The following is a 15,381-nucleotide window of genomic DNA, read 5'->3' as shown; positions in this document are numbered from 1 at the left end:
AGTTTCATGCTTAGATCCATGTACAGTCTATTTGTGGAAAGGGACATGCAAATAAATAAATAAATATAAAACATTATAATAAGAGTTTTAATAGTGGAATGTGCAAAGTATAATAGGAAGCATGTAGCAAGTAGCCAGGATAAGAATAGCTGACATTTGAACAAGGTCTTGAAAGATGAATAGGAATTTGCCAAACAATAATAATAAAAGCTACTGTGTCTTAAACTTCTATTAGGTGCTAAGCATTGTGCTCAGAACTTTACACACATTATCTCACTTAATCTTTCTCCCAACCTAGTAGACTAGGTAGTGTAATCCTCATTTTATAGATGAGGACACGGAAGCATAGAGAGATTGAAAAACTTTCCCAAGTCACACAGCTTGTCAGTAGCAATCCAGACTGTTAAACTCATGTCTGTATGGCTCCAAAGCCTATGTTTCTAACTATATTATTTCCCTATTACCTATAGATTGGAGTATGATTTTTGTTGGGGAATATTTTATACATATAACTCTTCTGTCCAGAGTGCAAATTTCCATAACTTTTTCATAGAGATATATAGGATATGCAAAAAATTTAATCCACTATTTCAGTCATTATTGATCTGCCCTTTTAAGATCTTTTCATTCAGAGGATTTCAGGGAAGAGATCAGCATATAAAAGGCAGTGAGGCAAAGAAGAGCATGACATGTTTGAGGAAGATAAGGGGTTTGGGGGGCCTGAAGCACAGGGTGTGGAATGGTTGAGGTGCAGGAGATGAGCCGCTGAATAGGATGGGGCCTAGGCAGGATGGCACCACATACAATGCTATGAGTCTGCCTTCCTCCTGTGGGCAACTTCAGCAGTCTGGTCATTAGCTCTCTTTCTCTACAACCTGGAGATCTGGATCAGGTCCCGGTTGATCTCGGCAACTGACCGGCAGCCTAAAAGAACAATGCAGTGAAAAAACTCATTTCTCTAAAACACCAGTAACCAACTCCATCATGGGAATGGGATGATGCAATGAGAACAAGCCTGACTTGATCTGCATGCTCACCCTGATGAAAGGTTATGTATACAGAATGAATAACATAATTCTGATTGCATTGGGAATTTTTTTGTGCACCTGTGCCTGTGTCCTCTTTTAACACAGCCATGTCAAAATGGCATGGTAAAAATATAAAAACACTATTTTGGCATTTTTTAAATCAATTCATGTAATGCAATAGATATACTTGACCTTTGTCTCAGTCCTGATAAGGCTCAGGGATATAGGAAGTATCTGTCAGGGAGGAATATGACTCAGGGACAGCCTAAGAGACGGAGTGAGTATTTCATACAGCAACTGTCTTCTGGGGGAAAGTTCTGTAAAGTGAAACACCCTTCTTTAGTGGAGGATGTTAATTAAAATGCAATATTAAGACTGTAGCTGAGATTAGACACAGGGATTGAAGAGACTAACTTCAGATAAGAAGTAGAGAGAGAAGGGAGAAACAGAAACTAGCATGACGGTTTGGGGTGGAGAATTGTGGGCTCAAGAAGACAGTGAAAAATCCCTGGGGATGAGAAGGCTGAAAGAATTTAGTAACAGGATGTGTAATGTTTCACGTGAAGTTCTTCCCACATCCATGATGCATGCACCTTCACCTCCTAAAACATAACTTTAGTGAAACGTAATACTCACAAAAATATAACTAATGAGAGGGTCTTTTCTTAAAGATGCAAACAGAGGAAAGAGTTGAGTTTCTCCCCTGAGTTGACTGTAGTGGACAGAAACAGCAGGCATGGGATACATAAACAGCCTGCAAATTGAACTAATTCAGCAGAAGCAGGACTTTGGAGCCAGAGGTGGCTCTCCTCAGAATTGACAATGACCTTGAGAGCTTTGAGTTTCGGGGAAGAGAATAGTGGGGCTTCATAGCAGGCTGACCTACTCAAGAAGCACAGAGATGCCAAAATGTAATCTCTAGTTATATATTGTAGTAAAAGTAATATTTAAACTATGAAAAATATCTCGATAGTTGCATCAAACTGTTACGATGTCATTTTGAGACAGTTTGAAGCCTCCATTCACATGGAAGCCCTGCGATATTTGTGTCCTGGCTCTACTTAGTGTTCTCTCTCATCAGACTGGTTTCTGGGTCCTGCGCTGTACCAAGGACAATGCCTTGCACCCGGTAGAGGTTCAGTAAAAGTTTGAGAAAGAATGCATAAGTACAATTTATTCTTGCTTTTTCATTACTGTAACTTAGGAGGATATTTACACTAAAATGCTTTGGTTAATTTAAAGTGAAGTGGGCAATTCCAAACTATTGTACACTTTTCTAATTCAGCCTTCTCCCCTTATGAGGGATGAGACCTCAGTGAGGTCTGTGTAGGCTTGTCTTGATATGATTTATATATGGACATTTTTGCTTTTCAAAACAAATCATGATTTTAGCCTTTCTACAATTTCAGCAATTGGCTTTGTAGTTAGAAAAACATTACTTTTAATCTTATTTTGTTTTCAGCAATAGGGCAAATAGGGTTCTCTTCCGTGGCTGTGATGCCACAGGGTCATAAGGGAAAAATATCACACATTTCCAGGGGAATTAGGAGAGAGAAGTCGTGTCAACTGATCACCTATCTGGTGCTGATCGTGTGTCAGGCGTTTTACATGCATTGTGCAGGGAAGGGCTAAGGGGTAACAGAATCTCTGGGGTTTCATGCTATGATTCTGAATTTTAGTGAGTTCCACCAAAAGCACAGGCCCCCACCTGAGATCCCCTCTCCCCAGGGACTAGCCTGCAAGTCTTCCCTGGAGGAGAGATTCTCACACAGAGGATGCCGAGGGGTGCCCTTCCACCTGGCTTTCCTGTTCTTTCTCTTCCTCCCCGAACTCTTTTCTCTGTCCCACGTTTGATTACTAATTTTTCTATACATTTAAAACAGGACATTCTCATTGTAGAACAATTAGAAGAAGAGGAGTATAAAAAGTTGGGCATAAAACTGCTCATAATCCTCTTTTTTCTTTCTGTTTTCCCTGCCCCCTTTTAAAAAGGGTGCTCCACACTCTCTATTTCAGAAAAAGATTTCCCAGCCACCATGTACACCCCAGTGGTTGTGTAGTGTAAACTTTTGGTGGAATAAAAAAGCTTTGTTATTGTGAATTCCCCCAACAGGTTTCTGTTAAAAGAAGTTCAGACATCATTTCGCCATTAGAAATATTTGGGGGAGCAGAAGTCATCTCATTTTCCTGGAATCTGCAGAAGCCCATAGGTCCTCCCATCTCTCTTGCCCTCCCTCCCAGGGGCAAAAGACACCAATATGACATCTGTTCCCACTGTGCCCCTCCCTCGGGGGAGGGGCTTGGTGACATTGGAGCATTTGCTGACTTATTTTCATAGGCTTTGAGTAGTATGGCTCTGGTCAAAAGCTGATGGTCCTGGTCCTCAATGACTTGATCCATTTCCCTTTTTTTCTATTCATCTGCTCGGTGGAAATTAGGCTGGTGCTGGTGTTAAAGCTGATCTAAGTTTTCTTTTCTTCTTCTTTTTTAATAGTTTCCCATTCCTTTATTTATTTATTTATTTATTTATTTATTCATTCATTCATTCATTCATTTATTTTGTGAGGAAGATCAGCCCTGAGCTAACATCCATTGCCAATCCTCCTCCTTTCCTTCCCCCAAGCCCCAGCAGATAGTTGTATGTCATAGTTGCACCTCCTTCTAGTTGCTGTATGTGGGACGCAGCCTCAGCATGGCCGGAGAAGCGGTGCGTCGGTGCTCGCCCGGGATCCGAACCCGGCCGCCAGTAGTGGAGCACGCGCATTTAACCGCTAAGCCGTGGGGCCGGCCCCTGTTCTAAGTTTTCTAACTGCTATTACTCAAGCCCAAAAGGTTGAGTCTGCAACTTCAATGGACACTATGAAACTTGGACACGGAATACAAGATACTTGTCTAAATATCAGACTAAAACCAGACTTGAACCTGGCACATGGCAAATGCTTGGTAGCATCTGTGGAAATAAGTTAATGGCATGAAAGTGATATTGAGTCCATGTCAGAGCTCTTGATTCATTATTCCCTTACTTCTGGAGAAGGTCTCTGTTATTACCAAAGTTTAGAATTGAGGAGTGAATGGAGGTCTTACTGGGGTCCATCTTGTCTGTCCTCTCACATTGCAATCAATGACCATCCTCAGCAGACAAAGACAGTCAAAGACAGAGCTGTTGGCTATTGGCATTGGGTAGCACATTTTTTTTCTATGAGACCCCTCCAAGCATTTTAAGACAGTCAGCATCCCTGTGCACTAAATACCTGCAGTACTCCCGTGCAGTCACTGTGCCAATTAGAAAAAAATAAACTAAAAACCCAAACCAAATGCCCCTCAAGAGGGAATTTACATTCGTTAGTTGAGAACCACTGTTTTACAGGATCGTTGGGATTCCAGGCTTGGCTAAAACGTATGAGTCTTTATGAGCACTACTTTACAATAATTTCATTTTTGACTGAAATCCACCTGCACATAACTTCGAGACATTCACGTTTGTCTTGCCTTCTGTGGTTACACAGGACAAAGCTTTCCTTCTCCCTCTTCTCTCCTCCTGTTTGTATCTATCTCCCCAGCCCCTCTATGCTCCTCTTTGACATAATATCTCGACTTTTCACAGTCCATGAATATTACTTAAAAGATGACACTCAGAATCACATCCAACAAGCCTGATGTGATCCGAACAGGCCAGAGTAATGGAACACTCTCTCCCATAATCTGAAGTGGCATTTGCTTTTGTAGCACATATTACCGCATTTCAAGTTTGTGCTTAATTTTTGTCTGGGATATTTCTTCCCTGCTCTCTCTTCTGGACAGCAAATGGGCCGGGGAAGGTAAAGTAGAAGGAGGGGCAGCCGCTCCTGTTCTTCAGATCTCCCACTTTCAGCTCCAAATCAGGAAAAGAATTGTAAAAACTCACCTGTAAGGGTCATGGAAGTGTGGAACTCATTTTTTAAAATGTTCAAAACTTCCTCAACGCCGCGTTCACCCTGTTCCCAAGACAAAGAGAGAAAGAGGGAGAGAGACAAAAAGAGGCATGAAGGAACATTTTGACCATATGCTGAGTATAACTTCTAGGCGTGCTCAGAGCTGTGGTGGGGTGATGGGGGGTATCTGTGAGATTAGAACTATGTTGAGAATAAAGGAAAGCAAAGAGGGAAAAGATAAGGGTGAGAGCTCTTGAATATTTGCAACATACTGCAGAGGAAGCATGCAGTTGCGGGCCAGGTGTAAGTGTTCTTTAGGAATCTGGGGCACCTTGAAAAATGGCTAGGCTTGGGGGCTAAACTACAGAAAAGCATGGAAAAGAATGAGAAGCGCAGTATCTTCCAGTTGGTTTTCATCTTAACACTCTCACCTTGCAGGCGAGACCCCACAGGATTGGTCTCCCCAGAAAAATGCACTTAGCCCCGAGGGCCAGAGCCTTCAGCACGTCATTGCCAGTTCGGATCCCACCATCCATGTACACTTCAATTTTTCCTTTCACAGCAGCCACCACTTCTGTCAAGGCATCAATCTGAAAAGGAGAGACATGCGTTGCTCAAGGGATTTCCGTTTTGACTCTCAGGGCATCATGGGACAGAGGTGCCCCCTCAATGTGGGCTGGGACCAGGAAGTCCAAGCAGGGTGATGTCTAACAGCTTCTTCTCCTCCTGCTCTTGAGGCTGCTGGCGTCTATCAAAGCAGTGTAGCTATGTTCCTGAGGCCCAGGAACTTTCTGTGGGCTCTCCCTCCTGCCATTTTCTGCTCTGACAGAGGGCAGCTTCTCTCTGACTCACTTGTTTGGATGTCTATGGCTTGGAAGATATTCTTGGTTCCTCTTCATACCCTAAAGCGGACATTTTCCATTTACGGTGTTCATTTTAATGTTCTTCTTTTTAAAGAACATTTTGATTTTGCTTTTCTTCCACCTTCTCTGTTTCTAGGGTGGCACAGCTAGAAGTGTTCTCCATTGCTAAGTCTTTTTGGCAAAACAAGAGTGATCAGCCGTGGCCCGAGTGTCTGTACTGCAGCCTCTCTTGTGTAACTGGGCTGCACATTGTTCCTTACACACGTTTGAGCAACTTGTTCCTGACTCCCTTATGGGTTATCTGAGACATGGGATAGGAATGCAGTGGCGACACTGTAAAAGTAGATTTGAAGCCTTTGAAAGACAAAAGAAAAGCAGGTTATCACGTTGGCCTGGTTTTTCCACTGGACCCTATCTCTCACCTTGCCTCTTCAATTCTAGGATCTGTGGCCAACAGGCGCTGTTGACCCAAGGTGCACCAGGCTTCATGCTTCTGGTCACGTCCAAGTCTGTAAGGAAGGGTGACAGCAGAGTCTGGGAAAAGACTTGGGGAAAGAGTTCTAGAATTGCCTCAGGGCTCCTGTTCTGCGCCCCTTTGAGGGCACAGACAACCAGAGGAGGAATAGAAACTGGGCCCTAGGGGGACTTCTGCTGCTGAAGGAATCAGTCAGAATTCTACCTGAATGAGATCCCTTGGTTGAGACTCAGCGGAACATGAAATCTGGGAGGAAAGAACTTTGCACTTTAATTTACATGGAGAGGATAATTAAATATGTTTTGGGCTTACATGTAATAAGTGGAGGGAATGCATGTTCAAATAAGGGATATTTTTATAGCCCCAGCATGGAATTATTTGGAATATTTCTATGATGTTGTGAAAAAGAAAGAAATGTGTTTGTGCAAATTCTTCTAGTGAGCCTTATTGGATAATGGAGCTGATGGAATTTGAGATACAGATTTTCAGCCTAAGGTCCAGTGATAGGTCACAACAGGACATTCATCAGAGCTTTCTGGGGACAATAGCTAGCTTATTCCTTTTCCCTAGTCCCAGGAGGAAACACAAGGAATGTCAGATATGGAACCTTATAGAGATAGGGACTTCACTCAGAGTCATAGCCTTCATGGGGAGGGGACTAGGGTTAGAGGAGTGAGAAGGCACTTAGGTACAAAATTTACGGGGTGCCAAAAAATTCAGATAAATAATATTTGAATGCAATGTTTAAAAAATCAAATGGCAACCTTTGATCTGTGAGCTGGGTGCTAGTTTTTATAAATAAAGTTTTATTGAATCCAGAGCCAGGATTACGGTGAGATGAGTGAGGCAGGGTTATACAAGTGCAGGGACAGATTTTGTCTCTATTATAATTTATCTTGTCTTATTGATATTTAAAATGTTGATATTTTGTTCAGCTTGGATTTTTTGCATTAATTTTCATTTTTAAAATAATGCATTAAACTATTATTTATCTTATCAAGTTTTTCTGGCACCTTAAATTTTGAGCCAGAGGCATGTACCTCACTAGCTTCACACTAATTTTGGCACTGTTCCTGGATGACCTTGGGTTTGGTTGTTACGCTAAATGATTTGGGAGAACAACATGTTGATCAGCATGACAGGGTAGGAGAAATTCTTCTTTCTGGCTCCTGCCTTCGCCAACACTCATTCTCTGTTGAGGAACTGCAGTGGGAGAATCAGTCGGCCTCTTTCTCCACTTATGACTCAGTCCTCCCCAAGGGAGCAAGACTAGCTAAACTGATTCATGAGACAGAGCCTATAGTATAATGTTTTATTAGAGTTATTTCAATATTCTACCCTTTTTGCTGCTTATTCGTGATGGGTTCTTCTTTGCTTTCTGCTCCCATCTAGTAAGCACAATTGGGACTGCCCAGGGCCTGCTACGTTCTTTTGTACTATCTGTTCTGCCAGTTACTGGGTGTACGAGAGGTGGCATTATCGGCATCCTGGCAGGAGTTGGGTGAGAGAGCTTGGCGTGTGTTCTACAGACCTGCTTTCTCCTGGGGTCATAGGTCAAGAGTTGGTGTGGGAAGCAGTAGGCCTGATCGTTTCCTTCAATTCAGCTCTTACTGAGAGCCGCAGTAAAGTGTGCCCATTGCTTTCCATGTGGGCTTGTCATTCTGTGCCTGTTCTCTCTCAGTTAGAGCCTGGTGGGGAAGAGGAGGCGAGTAATTGGCACCTTAAACCTCCAAGCCTCACAAGCCTTGGAATGTACAAACCAACTGATGTACCTTTTCTATTTGCTGGAATTTGTCTTAAAGAAGTCCTTGAAAATGTGCTGAAGATTTAAGGATGGTCACTGATGCATTGGTTAAAGTAGCAAAAACTTGGAAGCAATCCAGATGTTCAACAATAGAAAGTTGGTTATAAAAATTGGCCATTCATACTACACACCATAAAAAATAAGAGAAGCATATACATTGAGATGAAATGATGCTATTAATATATTAATGAGTGAAAAGAAGAAAATTACAAAATATTATGTATAGTTTTTTAAACCTAAAATGTTATATTTGCATTAAGGAGTTGATAAAAAGAATTACCAAAATATTGTCGTTAATGATAGTGATGAAATTAGGGGTGATTTTTATCTTATTCCTTTCCTATGTATATTTTTTAATTTATCTGTAGTGAACGTGTTTTACTTATATAATAAAAAGGCCAAAAAAACTTAAGAGAAGAAAAACCCACTTCCGTTCCTTACAATGAGTCAAGCAGCAATAGAAGAATCTCTTGAAAAAATATAAGCTATATATCCCCATGAAAATAAATCAACAATTAATTCCCATTTAAAGATTCTTTCTCTGCCTCCCTCCTCTTCATTTTCTTTCCCCAAACTCCATTCATAATGGACATAAATTCATAAGTTAGGGGAAACATTACAGACTGTCTCAGATTTTTAGCAAAGGATTCCTAAGGTATTTTTAAGTTTTATTGTGAAAGACGGTTATTTGTTAGCTCGAGTGAGGCACGGTTCCTTCCTGGGATGTATCACATGAGAAAATGTGAAGTTACAATCTATGCAACAGGCAAACTTCAAGGGGTACACTTTCTTCCAGAAGGCAGGAGACCACCTCAGCACCTTTAGAACATCTCTCCTATCAAATTCCACCTTAACCACTTACTAACTTGTCAAAGTGTGAACAAGAGTTTAATATCTTTAAACTCCAGTATCCTTATCTGTAAAATAGGAATAGTAATACTCATCTTGCAGGACCATTGTGAGATTTAGAGATGATGTATGTAAAGTTTGTAAAAATAGCCTGGCACACGCTAGGCTATCATTAATGATTAAAAGTTCTTAAAATTCACAGGTGTGTACCAACATATGTGGTAAGGGAGAGGGGAGTGTGCACCAAATTGCACAGAGTACCTTGCTGTGGACAAATACACACACACACACCACTCACAAACACACCCCCTCTGAAGTCATCCTACTTACAGAAGCGGGAACCTCATCAAGCTGCCTCCCACCATGATTGGAAACAATGATGCCTTGGACATTGTGCTTCACAGCCAACTCTGCATCCTCTTTTGTCAAGATCCCTTTCAGGATGATGGGCAATTGAGTTATGCTCTGCAACCAGGAGAGATCATCCCAGCAGATGGATGGGTCAATGCGGGACATCTGGAGAGAAGGCATTGAATTTCTCTGTGGGGAATAAAAGAGAACCTTAGTCCTGAACTCCTTCAAGACCGCTTGATCTATTCCAAGGCCGAGACACGTTTGGAGAGTCACCATTTATAAACTTGAAAAGAGGAACAACAAAATCCAACACTTCTAGCTCATTTTTCTAACAAAATTTGTGTAAAAAGAATTTCTACTTCAATTGCTTATTCATTAAGCATTAATTGTGTCCCTGCTCAATAATTATGTCAGGATCTGGGGACAAAAAGACAAATAAGACACAATCCCTACTTTGAAAGAACTCACAGTTTAGTAAGTGAGATAAGGTAAGCAAAAGCATTCATAGGCCAATGTAATGTGTTGTGGTTGAGAAATGCACAGGGTAACAAGAACTAAGCAATACTTCAATAATCCTAAATCAGATATTACTCAATATTTATTCTTGGCTCACCATGTGAGTCAAATATCCATAAATTGCAATGTGTCTCTGGAATCTGAGATAAGGATTATAGAAAATCTCAAGGCCAATTTGTGTTAATGAGTAGAACTGTTGAGTCACTTGGCTAGGTATCTCAGCTGCCCATTGGCTGAAAAGTCTGGTATCACCATCTCCACTGTAGCCAAGGGATTCCAACTTCACCATGGCTTTTTCTTTCTGGGGCACTCCATCCCATCTGACTGTAGGATTTTAATGGGGGAAGTGGCCTTTGCAGTCACCTAGTTCAGCGATTCCAAACAAGCGTGCTGTAGTACCCTGGTGCTTCATGGATGAATTCTAGGTGTGCAGAGATATTGAGCCCTCAGTTCTCAAGGCAGCAGGGTGGGGCCTGGGCTGGCTACACTCCATGGGTCAGTCACCCTGGGTGTGAGCATCCTCTTCAGACGTTTATCTTCACAGTTTATCTTAGTGTGCCATCCAAAATTATTATTTTCTAAGTGTGCCATAAAGCAGAAAATGTTGGAAGAACTTGTTTAGTTTACTTTCCTATTTCATGAAAAAATCCTTTCCCTAGCTTTCCTATTTCTCAGCATCCAGTCCGGGCCAGAACACTTCTGGTAAAAGGTTGGGCAACTCCAGGGGGAAGAATATTTTGTCTTATATTCTGCTTGTTGGGAAGTTCTGGGCAGCAGGAACCAGATCTGCTTTTTGAACTGCTGCATTCCCAGTGTCTGGCACAGAACAGACCCTCAATGATTTCTTGTGGAAAGAAAGAAGGGAGGAAAGAGGGATGGTAATTTGCCTCCTCTAATGCCTGCCCACTCGTTCTAGTATCTCTCCTACCTCTTTAGGTGATCGAAGATCTTTCAGCAGTAAGTTTGTCTTCAAGTCCAATTGGTTTCGAACGTCATGCCACCTGTTGCCACTTATGGGTACATCCACAGTGATTACCAGAGCTTTGAAACCCAGGGATTCTACCCTCTGGATCAGCTGTCTGTTTAGCTGTCGGTCCCGCTGCACATAGAGTTGGAACCACCGGAGGCCTCCGGGGGCAGTAGAAACAATGTCTTCAAGGGTACAGCTGGCATACGTGCTGGTGACGTAGCAGATACCAGCTGCTTGGGCAGCTGCAAAGCAAATGACACAACTCAGGTTGGAGGATAGAGGCATTCTGGACTGGGATGAGAAGCCCTAGGAGTCTGTGCTGTCTCTGGCCAGCTTGCCATGTGAGTGAAGATAGAGCTTAACTTCATTCCACTTCCCTGTGGGGCTGGGATAGGAGGCGTTTGATCACACTGGGAGGCCTAAAGCTGTCTGGGTCACCCTTTGTACAACCTGTCTTACAAACACTGTAGTTCATACTAAAATATTTCCAACTAGAGATTTGTTTAGTCCCCTGAACCATTTTGGGGATGCTGCAGCATTTAGATAGGAAATGGGCTTCTGGTGAACTCATTAATGAAGCAGAAGGGAATTAAAGACGGCAAAGGATGAGAAAATGTAACTCCAATGGAGAAGACTGAGCTTGTAGTGGAAAAATTATGATATCTGAAGTTAGAAGAACACTAGTTCTACCACTTTTTAGCTGTATGGTGTTGAGTCTCATTTTCTTTTCTGTTTTTTTTTTTTTTTTTGTGAGGAAGATCAGCCTTGAGCTAACATCTGTCGCCAATCCTCCTCTTTTTGCTGAGGAAGAGTGGGCCTGGGCTAACATCTGTGCCCATCTTCTTCCACTTTATATGGGACACTGCCACAGCATGGCCTGACAAGCAGTGCATCAGTGCACACCTAGGATCCAAACCCCAGGCTGCCACAGCGGAGTGCGCACACTTGACTGCTGCGCCACCGGGCCAGACTGAGTCTCATTTTCTTTATCTGTAAAATGGAGGAAATAATAATATCTCTTTTATAGGGTTGTTGGGAGATTAAATAAGATACTAGATATGGAAGCATTTTTTAAATTACAAACTTATGTATTGTATAAATGCTAGTGATAATAAGGTTGATGACGATGATGGTGACCATGACGTAGACAACTGCTGCTGCATGGCATGTTTCTCATTTCTTACTTTAATCATTTTCTGTAGCATTCTTCAACAGGTTAATGTCACTACCATTCTACAACCCATGGGCAGAGAATTTGGCCTAATCAAGAATTAATATTTTCAATTCCTAATGTCAACAGGAGATACCCAATTCTTTTGGGGTGTCTTCCCCACTCTCAAAACAATACAACACATTCAACCATGAAGATTTAATAAAGTAGTCATATTCATATATTCATATTCATATTTCAACCTAGCCAGATTTTGTTCCTAACCCGACAGATGTCACTTTCAGCTCTAGAATTCTTGGATTCATTGCTTCTTGTATCATGGAGTCAAAGGAAAAGAGCCCAGGGAACCCCTGGGAAACTTGCAAAAAAATAGATTTGGCCCAGGGTGAAGATTACAGAGGAGCCACAGGAATATTTTTAGCCCCTTCCTTCCTCTCTCTTCCCTCCCCTCCCCTCCCCTCCCCTCTCTTCCCTCCCCTCCCCTCCCTTCCCTTTCCTTCCCTTCCCTTCCCTTCCCTTCCCTTCCCTTCCCTTCCCTTCCCTTCCCTTCCCTTCCCTTCCCTTCCCTTCCCTTCCCTTCCTTTCCCTTCTCTTTCCTTCTCTTCTCATTATTTTTTAGTGGTGGGTGGGGAATGAGGGAAGAGAATGAGGGGCTACTAGGAAGGAGACATACCCCAACAAGAAACTTTTTGTCAAATAAGATAACAAAGTCAATTGAGGTGAAAGGAAATGGAATATTTGGACAAGAGCACCTGCCAGGGCCTTGTGTTAAGGACCTAATGTCATGACCCTCTCCTCATCCGAACTTCAGAGATTCACCATTTGGCTCCAGCCCTGGCCCAGGAGTGGTCAAAGAGAGCCCTACCCTTGATGCCACATTGAGCATCCCTTTCCCCACAGATAGTGTGTCAGAGGAGCCAGTGTCCCTCTTCTGTGGGATGGCTTGGTGGGATTTTCAAACCTCCTATTAATCTGTAGCCCCTTTCCCACTCTAACCATTCTTTATTATGGAAAATGGGTATTTTCTCAATCTTAGGTGAAATGTTAGCAAACATAGCTTTAAGCATTCCTTTTTCCACCCTCCTTAATTCTAACCAGATTGCTTTCCCTAAACCCTTTCTATAGAGAAATCTTGGAGCTGCCTGCCCCTGCTCTAAATACCTCCTGCTTACTTCAGGGTCCCTGGGAAGGGACCCTCAAGATGGGGTTTGTTCATACCTCTGGCCGTGCTCATTTCTCCATCAGGCCAGGCGATGCAGTGGAAACCTGTGGGTGAGATGCAAATGGGGGCACTGATCTCCTCCCCTTGGATTGTGGTTCTGGTGTCCACTTCTGACACATCTTTCAGATACCGGGGACGGAGGCGAATTCTGTGCTGGACAACAAAGAGATTTTCTATTGGTGGGATTACTCTCCAGCATTGGGGTGCTGCCTGGTGCTGGGGCCTCTAGATTCCTGGTACAGGTCTAGACCAGACTAGGTTCCAAGAAACCTCTGGCTGGGTCAGTTGGCTGGTAGCTGATTAGGCAGTATAGACCAACTGGAGGTCCCGCTACAGAAAGCCTCTCCCAACACCCTATTCCTTATTAACCTGCCTTCTCTGAACTCCCTGTACGTATGGTCCACACCATTCCCTGCCTTGCTCCAACAGGGGTCTGTGTCTTTGAGCTGTGCCTCCCTGACCAGACTCTCAGCACTTGGATGGTTTGAATGATTCATTTTAACAAGGACTAGAAAGGAAAAGAATAAGCAGGAAGGAATTCCAGGCTATTTCCCTCTCAGGTTAGAATCAAGTCTCCACAAAGTAAGAAAAGGTCACTGAAAGAGGACAAATCCCAGAGAATGACATGGCATTATTGTTGGTTTTTTTGCTAGTGGCTAATTCGTTTGAAGATTTGACTTAAATACTGCTTAAGAAGAAGGTAGGAAAATTCACAAATAATAAATATATAAAACACACTTTTAAGACTAATAGATACTTAGCCTCAGGGTCCAAAAATGCTTGTTTTTCATAAAATATTATTATTTATGTACACAAACTTAGAAAGATTTTTCTGGAAATACTGAGTGTGCAAACTTGAGTTAGATAGCCTCAGTTACTTCATCTGTGAAATTGGAGCAATGATCCAAATTTCCTAATAGTCTTGTGAAGACAAAATGAGATAAAGCAATTAAAGTGCTTATTATAGTGCTAATTAAGTATGAAAATTTAGAATATAGTGTTCACTTTGTATCCCATTTTTCAGTTTTCTTCGGACCTCTCTATTATAGCGGTCAGTAAACTTTTTCTGTAAAGGACCAGACAGTAAATATTTCAGGCTTTATGGACCACGTAGTCTTTGTCACAATTATTCTGCTCGCTGTTGTAATGTAAAAGCAGCCATAGACAATATGTAAATGACTGAGCATGGCTGTGTTCCAACAAAACTTTGTTTATGGACATCAAAATATGAACTTCATATAATTTTTACATGTGACAAATTATCATTCCTTTGATTTTTTCAACCATTTAAAAATGAAAAACCATCCTTAGCTAGTGGACGATACAGAAATAGGCGGGAGGCCTGACTTGGCCTGTGGGCTATTGTTGACTGATCCATGCTCTATCCCTTGTTGTTCCAGTCCAACCTTTGAATCACTCTTCTTTCATTCCTAAGACTCCTTGGGTCTCCATATTTCCTCCAACCCTGAGTCCTCTTTCCTGTTGTACATTCTGTCCTCCAAACCAGAAGTTTAGGAACTGAGGAGATTTAGGCTTATACAGCTGGCTTCTCCTCCCTGCCCACGTGACCAGCAACCTGGGACTCTTGTCCTATCTTGTCAGGTGGCAAATTTGCTGGGATGCAGATGGGGAGTGATTCACTTGTGCACTGAGATAAGTTCTCTCTCTATGCAACCTCTCCCCAGCCACCTGTCCACCCCTCAAAAAAAAAAACCCGAAAACCAAAATAACAACAAAAACCATTATTATAACTTGAATATTCTGTCTTCTTTGGAGGCAGAAACCAGAACTACTACCTTCTGAGGCGCTCTCAACCAGTGCACCTTAGCTTAACAATAGAAAGGATACAGAACAAAAAAACAAACTTTTTAAATGCTGTGATGTTGTCTTCCTGCGTGAAGCCTTCACCAGCTCCTCCTTCAATATAATCCCATGTCAACTTCGAGAGACGCTCCCGTGCACGGGCTTGAAAGTCTGTCAAACACACGAAGGGCATTTCTGGACCTTCAAAGGAAAAACCAAACCAAAACAAACAGAACCCAGTAAGAATACCTCAGATGTAGAGGAGAGAGTGAAGGGGGCCTACAGCATGAAGCTATTCGGATTCAACATTAACCCCCTGTATTCTTTATCTCAATGGATAGACTACCAAAGATACTGATACCCCAGCCAGAAAGCAGGGAGTCATGCTGGACTCCTCCATTCTCCCACCCCCATC

At 42.3% G+C, this 15,381-nt stretch overlaps 1 protein-coding gene across 2 annotated transcripts; it reads right to left on the bottom strand.

Annotated features, from left to right (window-relative positions):
• Positions 1-868: 868 nt before the first annotated feature.
• On the bottom strand, positions 869-15,159 carry HAO2 (hydroxyacid oxidase 2). Of its 2 annotated transcripts, XM_058537245.1 has the most exons (7): positions 15,029-15,159; positions 13,160-13,311; positions 10,729-11,012; positions 9,261-9,470; positions 5,371-5,529; positions 4,933-5,002; positions 869-924 (listed from the first exon to the last, which is right to left on the bottom strand). In XM_058537245.1, the coding sequence occupies exons 1-7, from the start codon at positions 15,157-15,159 to the stop codon at positions 869-871; spliced, it is 1,062 nt and encodes a 353-aa protein (XP_058393228.1). The 2 variants fall into 2 exon arrangements, with proteins under 2 accessions (XP_058393228.1, XP_058393231.1); XM_058537248.1 differs by lacking the exon at positions 9,261-9,470.
• Positions 15,160-15,381: the final 222 nt, after the last annotated feature.

Source organism: Diceros bicornis, chromosome 4, assembly GCF_020826845.1.
Source record: "Diceros bicornis minor isolate mBicDic1 chromosome 4, mDicBic1.mat.cur, whole genome shotgun sequence".
NCBI classification, from domain to species: domain Eukaryota; kingdom Metazoa; phylum Chordata; class Mammalia; order Perissodactyla; family Rhinocerotidae; genus Diceros; species Diceros bicornis.
This window is presented reverse-complemented; position numbering and strand designations above follow the sequence as displayed.